This window comes from Strongylocentrotus purpuratus, unplaced genomic scaffold, assembly GCF_000002235.5.
Source record: "Strongylocentrotus purpuratus isolate Spur 01 unplaced genomic scaffold, Spur_5.0 spur5_scaffold_12, whole genome shotgun sequence".
In the NCBI taxonomy this organism is placed as follows: Eukaryota; Metazoa; Echinodermata; class Echinoidea; order Camarodonta; family Strongylocentrotidae; genus Strongylocentrotus; species Strongylocentrotus purpuratus.
In genome coordinates this window covers 1772658-1789255 of record NW_022145597.1, presented here as the reverse complement: position 1 = coordinate 1789255, position 16598 = coordinate 1772658, and the positions used below count along the sequence as shown (strand labels likewise).

The 16598-nt window shown below is 36.5% G+C and overlaps 1 protein-coding gene across 2 annotated transcripts; it reads left to right on the top strand.

The window, feature by feature from the left end:
* Nucleotides 1-8467: 8467 nt before the first annotated feature.
* LOC115922546 (vicilin-like seed storage protein At2g18540) lies at nt 8468-13922 on the top strand. 2 transcript variants are annotated; one of them, XM_030981568.1, is made up of 5 exons: nt 8468-8655; nt 9940-10010; nt 10331-10738; nt 12029-12382; nt 13594-13922. In XM_030981568.1, the coding sequence occupies exons 1-5, from the start codon at nt 8629-8631 to the stop codon at nt 13709-13711; spliced, it is 978 nt and encodes a 325-aa protein (XP_030837428.1). In that variant the 5' UTR covers nt 8468-8628; the 3' UTR covers nt 13712-13922. The 2 variants fall into 2 exon arrangements, with proteins under 2 accessions (XP_030837428.1, XP_030837429.1); XM_030981569.1 differs by lacking the exon at nt 8468-8655 and adding an exon at nt 8683-8888.
* The last annotated feature ends 2676 nt before the right edge of the window (nt 13923-16598 follow it).

Sequence of the window (16598 nt, the reverse complement as noted above, 5' to 3'; positions counted from 1 at the left end):
AAAGGAGGTCCCTTAAAAAGAGTGTCAGCTCTCAAAAGTTGATCCTCCTATTTAATTTAAATTCCCCCTGTTATAGAAACGTTCTATCGAATTATGATAAAATTAATATTGTATTGATATAGAACTAATAATAAAACTAATATTTTATTGATATAGAAATACAATAGGTAAGACTTCCACCAAAACCTTAGGATATTGTAGTATCTACGTAAAGACAACCATATCTCATAAGCAATTCCTTGTTGTTATCAAAGTGTTAAACCAACAGAAAGTTGTAGACAGGATGAGAGGTTTGAGTAGAAGACTGGATTGAGTTGGAGAGTTGAGTAGAGTTGCAGAGCAGGAGCAGGAGAGTAGACTCGACGTTTCGGACAGGTTGACTGTCCGTCTTCAGGAGTGAGTGTTCGCTATTTTTTTTTTTTTTTTTTGGATTAGGTTTTAAGGCAATTCAGTCAAAATTGATTATTTATACCTCTCGCGCTGTGCTTGGATTTTGAAGAAAAAAAAATCTTATTCATATACCTATTTATATATAGATATACTCATACAAACACACATATACAGATAAGTGTTTACCGATATAACTACATATACATACACTTTTGTACTGTCTAGTTTGTTTTTATATATAAATTTCATTACAAAATTGTTGTTCTTTTTTTTTTCTTCTTTTCTTCTTCTTCCTTTTTTCCCTTTCTTGCGTTAACTTGATTATTTGTAAATAATAATAATACTAATACTTATTTTATACACAGAAAGTTATTCTTGAATTCCAATTGTCTATTTCCCTCTACACGTGAACTTTTTTTTAATAGACAAAAAAAAAGTGGCTTAAATATGGAGAAAATTAATATGCAGGCACTCATGCGTTCTATGGGCACACAGGAAAGAATATGAACATGATATAATGTGATGTGCTCTATACTGTTAAGGTCTGGTTTTGTAATGTTTTGTTTTACATCATTGTAAATCTTGTTTAGAGAGCTCGGCAGCGGCGAGCCTGCCAGTCCGGGTCACTCCCTCGCCAAGATCCAAGACACCCATGGCCGCTTAATCTTGCGGGAAGCCGCGAAGAGGGAAACCGCTGCACCCTGTGTAGACGTTAAGTCTCACACTCGGAGAACGGTGGAGGCTCCCTCAACCGTTGACCGGCGGGGTTGCTAATGCCAACCACCCCCGGCCCCAGCTACCAGACCACCGTGCTTGTCATCTACCACAAATGAGTCAATGGATTTTAGTGAGGGTAGAACATATTTGTGGTAATAGCATTATGTGTGTACATCCGTTTGTTGTGATTACGTGATTAGGGGAATGTAATCATGTTCAATGCCTCCACTGTGTGCTCTTACATGATTTTGTGCTCTCTTTCTTACTTCATTCGTGTATTTACCTCTAGTTTAGTAGGGGAGAACGACATATGGAGATTAAAGTTAATCTTATAATTGGGTTTCTTAATTCTTCCGTTAAGTAAAAACAAGAAAATAAAAAAATAAGTCCATTTATAGGAATATCAACATTTAAAAGATATTCTGTGTAATGGAATTTTTGATGTATTAACAGATTTGACAGATATCAATTATTAAAGTTGTTACCTTTTTTTCGTTTCTAGACTGTGATGTTAACAATAATAATAATAATAATAATAAAAAGAAAACGTGTTTGAAATTTGGGATATATATAGGTATTATTCTCTTTCGAATTCTTTTATGTGCAATTATAACTACGTAAATCTTTCTGATTTTCTGACAAATGTCAGTAAAGCCTGTATATTATTTTCGCTATTAAGTAGTTCACTGATATGATAGGGTTTCTTTATCCCTTGGACCATAGGCCTTCTTAATTGCTCATATCTTTTACATTCAAATATATAATGATGAATTGTTTCGAGTACATTACAATACGAACATTTTCCATCGTCGTGTTTCTTTAATTCATGTAGATACACATTTAACGGACATTTTCCTAATCTAAATTGGTGGAGGGTTGTCTCATCTTTTCTATTTAGGTTTTTAGGAAAATAAAACTTGTTGACTTTGTTTTGTATGACATATAGATATCTACCATTGGTGGAGATGTCCCATATGCGTTGCCAATCTTGTATACATTCGTATTTGTTGTCATGTTCATGTTCTTTTCTATTTTTAGGGATATTAAAATCAATACATTTTCTTTTGGTTGCTTTGTTGGCCAGTTGGTCGGCTACATCATTCCCGTGTAAGCCGATATGTGATGGTATCCATTCAAAATACACGTTTATTCTTTTTCTTTCTAGATGTTTAAGTAAATATAGTATTTCCAGAACAAGACTTTGTTCATATTTATAACTACTAATAGCTCTTAGGGCCGATAAAGAGTCAGATAAAATAACTACATTTAGAGATATCAAATTGTCTAGCCATTCTAAGGCTAATATAATGGCTGATAACTCTGCCCTAGCTATACTTATTGGGGATATTTTAGCATATGTTTTTATGTTCCATTCTGGGATATAAAAAGCAGCACCTGTGCTATCATTACTTTGCTTTGATCCGTCGGTATAAATTTGTAGGTGGTCTGCATATAAAGTAGATATTACTTCTAAGGAACAGTCCTTTAGATCATGATGATTGTTACTTTTTTGTTCATTTTTGTGTGAACTATGAAGGATACCCGTGGGGTTGGTAGGTGCCAAAATGGGTATTTTGATTGACAGCTATTCCATTTTTCACTTTTCATACTTGTGTTGGCTTTTATTCTGTTGATAAAAGGTCCTTAACCAGGTTTCCACTGGTATTGTTTGAATTGCCAACACGTTATTAAGATTTCTTTAGTTGAATGATTATCGTTACAAAAATTGAGATATATAAAATAGTTGTTTAACAATTTTTTCCTTCTTAGACTCAGGGGCATTTCTCCGCATTCCACTAGCATAGCGTCTAGAGACGTTAGTTTTAAAGCTCCCGTTATAATTTTAAGAGCTTTGTATTGTATTGTGTCTACTTGTTTTTTTAAAGTGATACAAGCTGAGTCGTACAGTTCGCATCCGTAATCAAATATAGAGCGGATTAGACCTGTGTATACCATGTATAAAATTTCACTTTTATTTCCCCATGTTGTTCCGGAGATACAACGCAGGAGATTTAATCTTTTACTGCATCTTTCTGTGATATAGTTTATATGTTTTTTCCAGGTGAGTCTGTGGTCTAACCACACTCCAAGGAAACAATATTAATTAACCTGTTTTATTACTATATCTTGTATTTTTATTTCCGTTACACTGTTTATTCTATTCAATTCATCTTTATTCAACGATATAAAAGAAAATAGTACAATGCAATAAAACATATTGACATAATCATATACATGTGTAAAATTAACATATCGTTAGGGGCAGCCAAAAAAGATCAGGATCTTGTGGACTGGTGCCCCTTTGACAAAATTAACAAATTATAAGTAAAACATTAATAATAATCACAAGCAGACACATCCAACACACACACACAAACACACACACTCACCCAAGAGAAGGGAAGGAGAAAGAGAGATTACATGTACAGTGTACATATATGAAGTAAACTTATGAAAAAGATATATGGAAATCAAGAAGTATATTTATGAATAAAGTGACTTTTAAGTAAGGATTTGAAGGAGGAGGCTGTTGAACATGGACGAATGATTGTATTTAAATTATTAAAAATCTTCGGTCCTACATGTTTAAAAACAATTACAGCAGATTTTGTTGGGGAGGGATATAATCCCCATTTCGAGCACCATGTGGATAGTTGGTTGATTGCTCTTTGAAATCTCTTTTCTGCGTATTGTAAATGTGGGTGGGTGTACCAAACCGTTATGTCGTCGGCGAATAAAGATATTTTTACTAAGGGGTCTTTGAGGTCGATATCATTTAGCATAATATTGAAAAAATAGGGCTTATACTGCTACCTTGCGGTATGCCATTTTTAATTATATAGGGGTCGGAGTATGTATCATCGATTCTGACGATGCATTGTCTATTTTCTAAAAAAGCTCGGGTCCATTTTAATAAGTTTCCCCTAAATCCAATCTTATATAGTTTAAAAATTAGACCTTTTTTTCCGTAACAGGTCGTATGCATTTTCAAGGTCTAAGAAAACCGTGGTGGTAAACTCTTTATTTATTAAACCTTTATGAATATCTGTTTCTAGTCTGAGGAGTTGATCCTTTGTACTTCTGTTTTTTCTAAAACCTGATTGGAAAGGGTTAAAAATGTTTTCCTTCTCAAAATACCATGTTATTCTTTTTTTTTAATCATTTTTTCCATTATTTTACATATTATAGACGTTAATGATATGGGCCGATATGAAGCGTGATCTGTTGGTTCTTTGCCTTTTTTCGGGATTGGGACCTGTATAGTAGTGTTCCATTGGTCGGGGAAAGTTCCCCGTTCCCATATAGTGTTATAAAGATGAAGAAGAAAATAGTTTGCAATCTCTGGTAGATTTTGTATCATTATTTTTAAAATTTCGTCCTTGCCCGGGGCAGTATCTTTCATATCGTTTATGGCAGCTATTAAGTCCTGTCTGGTGAAACTTTCATTTATTAAGTTGATGTAAAAATTTGGGACATCATCTTTCGTGATTTTTTTATCGATCACTTCTTTCTCATATAACTGTCTTTTATCCTGTTCGTGATCATTTAGTCTATTGTCTATAGACTGAAAATGCTTGCTATAAGATTTGCTTTATCTAATGGGCTAGTTATACTTGAGGTTTTATTTTCAGGGTCTATTAAGTTTGAGAATTTGTTTAAATTTTGGCCGGATTGGTTGATGTTTTTTACCTGTTTCCAGACTTTTCCTATTGCCGATGTCCTATTTAGGGTATTGCAGTATTTGAGCATATATTTACTTTTTGTGTTTCTAATAACTTTTTGAGCAAGGGCTTTTTTCTTTTTGAAATCTATTAAACCATGTAGGGTAAGATTTCTGTTAAGTCTGTTTTTTGCTCTATTTCTTTCTTTTGTAGCCCGATCACATTCTTACGACCACCACGGTATTGGGTTAAAATGTGTTTTTTTCTTATGTGATTTGGACATGGTTTTGTCTGCCGCGTTTCTAATGCTGCCTGTTAATATATTATATTGTTCCTGAATAGTGCTATTGTTTACATTAATTGGATGAATATCAGATGATATATATTTCTTATATATATCCCAGTTTACATTTTTGGAAGACCACGTTGTATCTGAGTTGTGACATTTTGTGTTTTTCGTTTGATTTGTATTGATATAAATATTTATGTGTATTACATAATAGTCACTGCCGAATAAAACAGGTAAAACTTGCCACTCTATTTTGGATGCCAAAGTTATTGATGTAAGGGATAAATCTAGATTCGAATGATTTCCTGTATGTGGATCAATTCAATTCAATTGAATGCATATAATACTTGGTGGCTTAGGGGAAGTAGATATAAGTCGAATAAGTTCGTCACCATGGCAGCGGAGCCCCTGGGCGTTCCACTGCCATAGTATAATTGGATCATGAGTCCTTATTTAGCATCTCGTGGATAAATTCAGCCCTTGCTTTAAAACCAAAGCATTTGTTGGCAGCTTCCACCACGAGTTTAATTCTATTGCTTTTTGTATTATTTCCCTCTAGATTGTTTATAACAAAAACTAAAAAGGCAATTAGTTCATTAATATTTTGAGTCGGCTCCGACTGTTTCTTTTCCACTTCTTTTGTTACATCCACTTTCCGGATTCTTTCTTTCTTTCGTTTCTTTGCTTGTGATATTTTCAGTCATTGGAATACTGGGAAAGGTGGCTGTGGGGATGGGGATATCGGGGATCTCAATGACCTCCGGTTGGTTGGTTGACGGCTTTGGAATGTTATGTTTAGTAGGGTGAATTTTACTATCGATTGGTTGATCGTTACTTTGGTCCTTTTTTTTGGTTGCCTCAGCATATGATATTTTTTTCCTTGCTTCGACAAAGGTTATTTTTTCATTGAATTGGACGGATTGAATTTGTTTTGCCCTTTTATATAGAGGGCAGCCCTGGTAAGCTGCGCTATGCTTACCATTGCATCTAAAACATGTTGGGCTATCGACAGAGGGGCATTTATCGGGTGTGTGGCTGTCTCCACATCTTACACATCTTTGATTATATTTGCAGTTTTCCTGTATGTGGCCAAAACCTTGGCATTTGTTACACCTTCGTACGGGGGGAACATATATTGTTACTCTTTTTACCATGTACCCTATAGTAACCTGTGCAGGAAGATGGTCTGATTCAAACGATAGACAAAAGGCAGTGGTGCCTGTCAGATTACCTTTGACTCTCTTCATAATCCGGCGTACATGTATTACGCCTTGTGATTTCAATTCTGTTAGAAGCTCATCGTCTGTGACGTCGAGTGGGATCCCCACAATTGCCCCCTTTGTTTTGGGGAAGGGGACCCACTCCGACGTCTTGATTTGTATAGATGCCACTTCGGTGACATTCCTAAGAGCGTTAGATTGCCTGATGTTAGAGCATTCAATTAGAAGGCTTCTTCCCTTCTTAGTTATGGTTATGGGTTTACCTATTCCGTTGTGGATATCGCGGGTGACATGTATGGGGTTTACCTTTGTAAGAGCTTCTCTATATCGATTGGGGTAATTAATACTTGATACTTCTGATTGGGTTGATCCTGAGTGAAAGTGCTGTTTAGTCTCGGTCTTTTTTTAACATTTTTGCCTACCGTTATAAAATCCTCGTATTTGTCTATCATATCCTCAACTTCGGGTGTGGCGTCCGCCATGATTGGTTAGATGTGCAATTAGATGTTAGCTCCCAATGTACACCTACCTCTTTTTGATGATGTTGGTCCCTTGCACTCCCAGTGAAAAGCCAATGATCACCAAAATTATTCCAATGAGCACAAAGTTTATCCAAAATATATCCAAAAGTAAAATCAGTGGACTCTATATGAAACGAATGACCTAGAGTATAATCTCAAGTCGCAAAAAAAGACGCAGTCGCCGCTAGCCGCTCCAGCAATCATCTGCACGCATAGAAACTATGTTGTTGTTGTTGTTGTTGTTTTTTGTTGTAATGGCAATCAGTCAAGATCCGACTATTATCACCAACGCCTTTCTTTTTAATATTAATTTCTTTCTTTCTCTTTTTCTTTTAAATATGAGTATCAAAAATATAATTTAAATATAGGCTTCTCTCTTTTTGTCTTTTTCTTTTTTTTTTCCCCTTAAAATGAAATGAAAGAGAAAATAGATGAAGAAAAAAAAAAAAATACGACAAAATGTAGATTTTTGTATCCTGTAGGTTACCGCGTAGTCCTGTCCGTTCTAAGACACCGTCCAGACACCGTCCTGTCTCTCGGGTGTAGACAGGGGGCTCCCTTTGGGATACATAAATAATCTGGAAACTCGAAAGAAGAAAGGAATTGATCAACAATTTTAAAATCAAGAGGGTACTTTTCCGGGGAAATTGGCTTTGAGCGACCTCGCAGACTTTAATGAATCTTCGATCAAAAGAAAAACAATTTTGTGATAGAGTGGTGTTTATAATACATGTTGCATTGGATAATTAAACTTTTTAGGGGAAACAAACAAAATGTGGGCTTTTGTGAGTGGTGGTGCAAAAACAAACAAAAAATGCTCGATTATTTTGGGTTAGTTGAAACGTTTCGTTCTTAGAACGAAACGGTATAAAGCGTTTTGAATGTTAGCTTCTGATAAATTTAAGAGCCTTAAAATATCGTCGGGATTTATACAATCTGTTTCAGCGAGTAGCATGGATCTTTCAATTAAATATTTCGGGCACTTTGCTATAAAGTGTTCAGTGGTTTCTACTTCTCGACACGAGTTACAGTGTCCAGTTGGATGTATTCCCATTCGGCCTAGATCCGCGTTAAGACCAATGTGTCCAAGTCGTAAACGACGTATTATCTTTTCTTTTGCTCGCTCTAGTTTGCAATTGAAGGTTTGTGCAACCGATTTTTGGATTGTTTTGTAATGTGTATTTGGAGAAACCTGCCATCTTAATTGCCACAGCTCGGTAAAATGCCTCTCTAAAATGCTGTTCACTTCTGAGATATTAAGGCTGTTTGTTATTTCAATGTGTTTGCTGAGGGCTGCCTTGGCATGAAAATCCGCACATTCATTTCCCGCTATTCCACAGTGCGGCGGTCCTTATAATGGCGTGAGTGCGGACTTGGGGGAAAGCACTGGGCCGGCGGGCTCGGCAGGCAGCTGTCGGTGGGGGCGCTCGGTTGCGTGAATTGGCGGGAAACGAGTGGGCGGCGGTTATGCGGACGTCGTGTGGTTGATGTCGGCGGAGTAGCGGGCGGTGTTTCGGCTGTTGAGTGGGTGTATCGATCGGCGGTGCAGGACGGCTATTAGGCAATTTTCGCAAACTCATTGGGGAATTAGAATCTGCGGTTCGTGTGCAAAATCGAGAAGTTACTATAGTAACAGTTGGATGACCGCTGAGGCCCTAAAACCTAGAACGGGTTTTGGCCAAATCTATGTTCGTTCTCAATTGACAACCCAAGTGAATCAGCAGCCAATCAGAGAGCTCGTATAGCTGGCCCGGGAACTTTATTCGTCTAAAATTTCTATCGCAGACAATAACAACACTGAGCTGAGACTAACATTTTGAGATTAAAACATGAATTTCAAAGCAAGTGGATCTTCGGTGAGTTTCTTTTATCGATTGTTGTTTCTTAACTATACTATGGATATAACATGAATCGTTTTAAAATTGGATAATGAATTGTTGAAAGATGATAAAAGCCGTTTTGTGGCTTGGTCGAGACAAGTTGTGCTACTACTTCGTGCGGTAGTCCCGTCTGTACTGTATTGCGCAGGGCATTGCATTGCATTGCTAAGTTGTTGTGCATTAATTGCCAGTTTATCGTCTCTGTCTGAGTGAGTGTTCGCCTAGTCTTGATGGCTATAATATTAATAGCCTCTGATCGTGCAAAATTGCGGGCCTACTCTCCTTGAAATTGTGTCCTGAATTAAACATCCCTGAAAATGTGTTGTTTGCAAATGTTTTCCAGGCTACCCTAGATCTAGGCCTAGGCTAGCCTACTGCCTAGGGCTAGGGCCAGGGCTAGCCTAATAGTAGATCTAATAAGACTAAAAGTTAGACCCTAACGTTAGGGCTAGGGTTTGTTTGGTTTTACCTCACAATAACTCAACTCAGAGTCAGAGTCAGACAGCTCACTCTCTCTCTCTCTCACTCAGTCTCACTCTCATTCTTGAAAGGATGTTTCTATCAAAAGATACAGCCCCTCAAAAACTGCAATATTCATAGCATTTTCAGAATGGACAGAAAAGTGGTTCACGCAGAGTTATAATTTCTGCTCAAAAGCTGCACAGCTAATGCACAGCACGATATGCAAAGCGTGAAGCAAGGGTATTTTCAAACTGTTGTAACAAATGATCCCTTGGGACTAGAGAAAAAATAAGTGCATGGGATTACAGCTGGCCCAACTTATCCCTCGGGGGGGGGGGGGGGGGGGGGGGGGGGGCGGTTCGTGAAATTGGTAAATCTCCGAGTTACCATGGAAACGATGTTTAAATCGCTGTTTTGAGCAAGATATTTTTAGAATTCCGGGGGTGGCCTCCTATGGGGAATATGGAGAAAAACCTGCCCTTTCATATGACACCACATTTATTGAGTTTCACCTTCAGGATCATTTGTTATAGGTCTAAAGGTTTGAATTTCAAATTTTTCATAAAATCATTGACCAAATCTGCTTGGTCGCGCAATGCATGTAGACCACATAGGGATGTGTGCAATCTCTATGGGAAAGATTTTAGCACACAACATCGGGTGCGCGATCAGACACCCTATTCTTAATCTTACCAGCGCATTCAAAATTATGACTTTGAACTAGATTCTAGACCTAGATAATTGTGGAAATTTTAATGTCAGAATGTTACAAATTACTTTCTCATCTTTTTGTTACAGGAGGTTGGCGAGGTGGTGCCTACCGTGCCAGTGAAAGCAGCAAAGGCAAAGCCCTCAAAATCTGTGAATCGGTATGTTTTCCATTACATGCATCATCTTAAATTATAGCTATAGATCCCTAGGCCTACATGTAAGAACAATATCATTATCATTGAATTTCAAATGTACATGCATGAATGGGTATGTGTTTTCGACTCAATATCCTTTGTACAATCATTTTCCACCTTTTTTGTCAAAAAATGATAACGTCCAAAATATAATGCATTCATGATATGATGTTTTTCATTATTACAAGATAGATACACATGTATAGGTCTAGTACCATTTGTGATGATTTCAGAATTCCATTTTATCTAAATCATTGTTTTGTTTTTCATTTCTTGTACTGCAGCATGTCCTGGGACAACAATAGTGTTAACGCACTAATAGGGGAGGTGACCCTAGCCAACCCCTTCCAGTTTCGTTATAAAACGAGCGATCGGGCCAGAGCATGGCAACAGGTGGCAGAGGGGATGGTCAAAAAGGGATACAAGGTCGACTGCAGGGCGGTGAGGGATAGGATCCACGTGTTAAAGGACAAGGTTAAGGCCAAGAACAATGTAGAGAGGGCAGCAAGTGGCATTGCAGTAGAGGAGACAGAGGAGGAGCTGGGCATTCGAGAGGCCGTTGAAAGGATGATGCAAGAGGAAGAGGATATAGAGTTGGCTCCAAAGGAGAGAGGGGACGAACAGAAGAAGAAGGCGGAAGGAGAAGAGCTGAGGAAGAGGGCCTGCGAGACCATGGGAGAAACAAGGAAGAGGTATTTTTCAGAAGATTTTTCAAATTTAACAAATTCTAGGTGTACTCCCTAACACCCCCTCTGCTCCCCTCTCAACACACATTTGATTTGATTTGATTTGATTTGATTTATTGGTTTCTGCATCTTTTTTCTTTTTTTCATCATCATCATCATCATCATCATCATGATACGAGGAGAGGTAGATCCTGTAATCCTCGGTCACTTCTTCAGGGTTGGTTATGTTCTAGAGGTTAACTCATTGCACATGCGCAGGTTTAGGACGGTTTTGATCATATCATTAACTTAATTCAAATCGCTCAGACCACCAGTGCTTATCCAGTCTCATCTTGAAGATATCAATGGAGTTTGAGTCAATTATTTCTTGAGGGAGACTATTCCAGTCGGACACCACTCTGTTGCTGAAAAAGCATTTCCTTATGTTTAGACGAGACCTTTCCTTGAAAATCTTTAGAGAGTGTCCTCGGGTTTGAGTATTCAGTGATAAGGTGAAGAAGTGACTTGGGTCCAGCTTTACTAAGCCCTTTAGTATTTTGAAAACTGTAATGGCATCGCCTCTCCGTCTCCTATAGTACAAGGAGTGTAGGTCTAAAATCTTTAGCCTGTCTGTGTAGGGAAGTTCATACATTTTCATGAACATAATATGGTTTGATACAATATTTTAAGTGTATATAATTTTATACAGATAATAAACGAAATTAAACAAATATATTGAATGCATAATTAACATACATTAGATGCAGGAGGGCTACAGAAATAAGCAAAGTAGCTAGACGTGCCCTCAGCCCTCAACTTAGATACAACAATAAAAATATAAATAAAAAAGAGTGTGACTTGCAGAGAAGAAAAGGAAAGAGAAGAGAAGGAGCGTTGGTAATAATACAATAAATCTCATACATCTGCTGATTGAATGCATAAAACCTACACCATTACATTACAAACTAACAAATATAACTCAACATGCATGAAAGGAAAACAAAATTACAAATGACTAAGTAAAAAGCCGTTATCATCGAATTTGTTATTATCTGACCAAAAAATTATTTTGTGTAGTGCCCTCTATACCAAACTCAATTATCCCTTTAATATATTTTTAGTATTATGTAAACCAACATTCGTTAATGTTCTTCATGTACAACATGTAGATTGACTTTAAAACTCCTTTTTCTTTTATGTTTTATATTTCATGTTAGATACCGAGGTGAATGCAGTACCCGCACCACATCATGCAGGCTCTTGAATATCTTACACGCTTGACACTTTTTCTCTTCTTTTTTAAATATTGCATTTTAGACACCAAGACGAAGCCGGCACCAGTACCACTCCAAAAAGGCAGCGCAACAAAGGGCGAGATACTCTTGCTTTTCTAGACAGAAAGATGGAGTTGGAGCAGGAGATGAAGAGGGAGGATTTGGAGAAGAGAAGAGAGGAACAGGAGAGACAGCGAGCTGAAGAGATGGAGAGGAGACGAGAGGAAGAAGAGAGACGGGGAGCTGAAGAAGCAATCCGAGAGCGTCGCTTTGAGCTTATGCAGCAACAGATGCTGCAGCAACATCAACAAGCTCTTCAGCAACAACAACAACAGCAACAGCATAATCAACAAATGCAAACGATGATGATGGCCCTCATTAAATCTTTAGAAAAGAAGTAAAGAACAATATCTTTTTTTTTCATCATTCATTTCAAGTGAAATATTTTTGAGTGACCAACAGTGAACATTTTACTTTGACATAATTTTTTACCAATCTGTCTTTTCAGCTATACAGTGCGTCCCAGAAAAAACGAAACCGAGAAGTATCGATGTTTTATCATAACCTTATCACAACCATAATTAATGAACGATACATATTTGGAAAGCTTAGAGTCTCCTCTTTCAGTTGATGCTACCCACGTGATGCATATTTCACGCATGAGTGATTAAAAGCAATTTGAAGGAAGGAAACCAAAAAGAGATTTGGCGGGCGGTATCTGAATTTCAAAGAAAAATTCATATTTCTAGAAAGTTGAGTTTCTGCCCTTTCATATGATACCTCAATCAAGAAAAATGAGCCAGGAATACCAAAGTTCTGCTTGTTTAAAGTAGCCCTTACATTTTCATAATTTTAACAAACGAATTCGTTTTCACTGGGTGCCTGTCGTAGCAAAAAGCAGATTTGACAAAAGACTTAACTCCGTTTCGTTGACAATCAGCCATGCATGAAGACTCTCATCTACGGCTGATTGTCAACGAAACGGAGTTAAGTCTTTTTGTCAATTTTGCTTGTTGCTACTGCAGGCAGCCAGTAAAAACGAATTCGTTTAATAAAATTATGGAAATGCAAGCACTACTTTAAACAAACAGAACTTTGTCATTCCTCGCTCATTTTTCCTGATTGAGGTGTCATATGAAAGGGCAGAAACTCAACTTTCTAGAAATGTGAATTTTTCTTTGAAATTCAGATACCGCCCGCCAAATGTCTTTTTGGTTTCCTTCCTTCAAATTGCTTTTAATCACTCATGCGTGAAATATGCATCACGTGAGTAGCATCACATGAAAGAGGAGACTCTAAGCTTTCCAAATATGTATCATTCATTAATTATAGTTGTGATTAAGTTATGATAGAACATCGATACCTCTCGGTTTCGTTTTTTCTGGGACGCACTGTATAGTCCTATTTTAACGCCTGCAGGACTTCAACTATTGACTTTGGCAGTTTTGCTAAGTCTGTGTGTATTAAGTTATATGGTCTTCCTAAGAGTTACCCATCTGCCATTATGATATGTATATGCCAAAGATACATTGTGTTAACTTGTATATATATGCAATTCAACAACATCTTGCCTTTTTTTATGTGTGCGACTTCCTTTTTCCTCCTTAGTTTCAATGTACTTGGTGCTATCACATCCTTTCAATGGCCTCTCGAATGCCCAGCTCCTCCTCTGTCTCCTCTACTGCAATGCCACTTGCTGCCTTCTCTGCATTGTTCTTGGCCTTAACCTGGTCCTTTAAAATGTGGATCCTGTCCCTCACTGCCCTGCAGTCGACCTTGTATCCCTTCCTTATCATCCCCTCTGCCACCTGTTGCCATGCTCTGGCCCGATCGCTCGTCTTATATCTGAATTGGAAGGGGTTGGCTAGGACCATCTCCCCTATTAATGTGTTGATGCTATTGTTGTCCCAGGACATGCTGCAGTAGAAGAAATGAAATCAAGATATTTCTCCTTGGTCTTTAGTAGGTGACTTTGACCATGTTTACTTGTGTAGTGCATATGTTATGTTTTCACAATGCCAACTTGTGTTAATTTGATGAAGGTGTTGTGGCAAGTATGTCGTTGAACTTGATACGTTTACATGTGTAGCCTTCAGAGTAACTTGTTGACATAGTTTTGTTTAAGTAGCTACGCGAAGAAAATCTCATTTTGGAAATTATGCATCACTAGAGAGCTAGCGGATTATATATCATTATTAGACAAGTTGAGATCCAAGTAAACCAGATCTTACAGAAATCATCTCAGGATCAATACTAATTAATATTATTTTCACAGGTACTTCAAATTCTTCAATAGATCTTTGGTGTATTGTACATGTGTTTTCATAATGTAACTGGTACATGTAAGATGTAACTTATCAGTTGAAAGTTCAGGTTTTCAGCTTATTTCATGTTTGAGTTTGAGTTTGAGTTTGAGTTTGAGTTTATTATTTAGAAATATTCCTTACTTAATATAGAATCTACATGGAAGTCAAATGTGTGTCGACTTCCGTATCAATACCAAACATACAGTAAATGTATCTAACTTTATGGGTAATTTCATTTAAATGAAATAGGTGATATAGGCTAGAGTGGATTCGTGGATTGCACTGTAGTTTTATTATTACTTCATATTTTCTACTCATTGATGTATTCAGTACCAATCGTAACACAGGTTAATAAAGCTAATGGTGCATATTTTGATAACAAATCTTTTACACAAGTTCTATTGAAATAGGTGATACAGGGTGGAATAGATTACTATTAATACAATTAGTAGTTTGTGTCTACTCATTGTTGTTTACCCTTTCTTTATAATGTGATCTTTTTAATGCAGAGTTTGATTATTGAGCACATTAAGTGACACAGGTAAATCATATCAGGCTAATAGTGGAAAGAAAGTGGCATTTTATGTAGTTGTGGTATTTTATTTATTATGTATATATTATGTATATATACTTAAATATATTTATATATATATGTGTGTTCATTTTATTGAGAAATAAAAATTTAAAAGTACTTGATTTTAATTTGTTTTCTTATCACAGGTGTTTGTATGTTTTCAAAAAATCTTAACTTGTTTGAACGCAGGTTGTCGATAAAGAAAATGATCTAAATACAATGTTAGTTGCAGCAGTCCAAACTAATGAAGCTGGACAAATTGAAGGCGAGGAGGGGGTGGGGTCGTCCCACCAAAGGGGGCTTATTTTTCTTTCAAAAATGTTCACGTTTGTACCTTGATCGTGGCATTTATGCTTAATAATTTCAAGAGTATGAGTAATGTGGTACAGTGTGTGTGTCTAATTATGTGTATGTGTTGGGGGAGAGAGAATGGATGACTAGTCTCTGCCCAACCCTTTGGATTTGCAAATGATATGTGCAAACAATATGAATTTTCAAATTAAAGTACCGAATATCTATACCAGAACTGGATAGAAAAAATACACTTACAGAACTGTACATAAATACAGTTACACACTCCACAACACACCACATTCTTTCATCTTTCAGTACTGTTTCTTTCTTCTCTTTTCTCTCCTTTTTTTCTTCTTTCTTTCCTTTCTTTTTCTTTCTTTCTTTTCTTTTCCTTTTCTCTTTTTCTTTTCTTTCCCTTTCCCTCTCCTTTTTTCACTCCCCCTGTTCTTTTTTTGGTAAAAGAAAATGTGTTTTTGTAGCCATTAATATCAGTTTAAATAAATTTATTTTATGATATCAACACTTATAGTTGGTTTATTTTCATAGATGTAAAAATCTAATTAAATGACATACAGACTTTCATAACTTTGGTGGTACCATCTGGCAATACAAGAAATATAGCTTGAATTTAGACTGGTTTATATACAAAAACTGGCACAAAGTGATAAATTCACACACATATGATACATAAAATACAAAGAAAAAACTACTTTTCCCTATTACCTCAAGAACATGTCCATCTGTGTCATAAGATGCTATTGAATGTATTCTACTGGTATTAGACAAATTATTTTTTGAGTTGTTCATCCAACTGACTCCAGCAAAACCTCATTTGAACAAGATCAGATAAGGTTCTGGTTACAAAGTGATTGCTGATCTCATACCTATTTTTCTTTTCTTTCTCCCACCCTGATATAAGAAGGTTTTGTTGTACTCAACAAATCAACATCCAGTGCATATTTTCCATGAACACTGGCAGATAAGATGATCAATTTGCAGTTGTTGCTTGTATTCCTGTATCTGACTCACACAGCAATGACCAATTCACAGCTTGAGTGCTCCACACTGTCTTTTTTTTTATTGTTAGCTCTTTGAGCGATTCAAATCACCACTTAATAGTTTATCCTTTCACAAAAGAATAATTAACTATAACCAGAATAGAAATAAAGTAAAAAAAACATTAAAAGAATTATTTTGTATTGAACATTTTGTCCATTTTGGTTAATAATTCAAATAAATTATCTTGCTTTAGTCTTTTGAAAAAATCTTTCTTCTCGCTTGAGAATCAATTTGTCATATTTATACATTTTATATTTTCACTTGCCCGATGTGAAATTTTACTTCCTTATAAGCCAACATTAAAATGGTAACAGTGATGCTTGCTTGTCAAATCCTATTGAATAATACTGACTGGACATCAAAGAAAAATATTTGTCACA

Excerpts from the sequence above, each read along its gene's own strand:
- LOC115922546 (XM_030981568.1), top strand. The coding sequence starts at position 8,629 with ATGAATTTCAAAGCAAGTGGATCTTCG. Across the intron at positions 10,011-10,330 it reads CCCTCAAAATCTGTGAATCG|CATGTCCTGGGACAACAATA; the intron begins GTATGTTTTCCA and ends CTTGTACTGCAG. Across the intron at positions 12,383-13,593 it reads ATTAAATCTTTAGAAAAGAA|TTTCAATGTACTTGGTGCTA; the intron begins GTAAAGAACAAT and ends TTTCCTCCTTAG.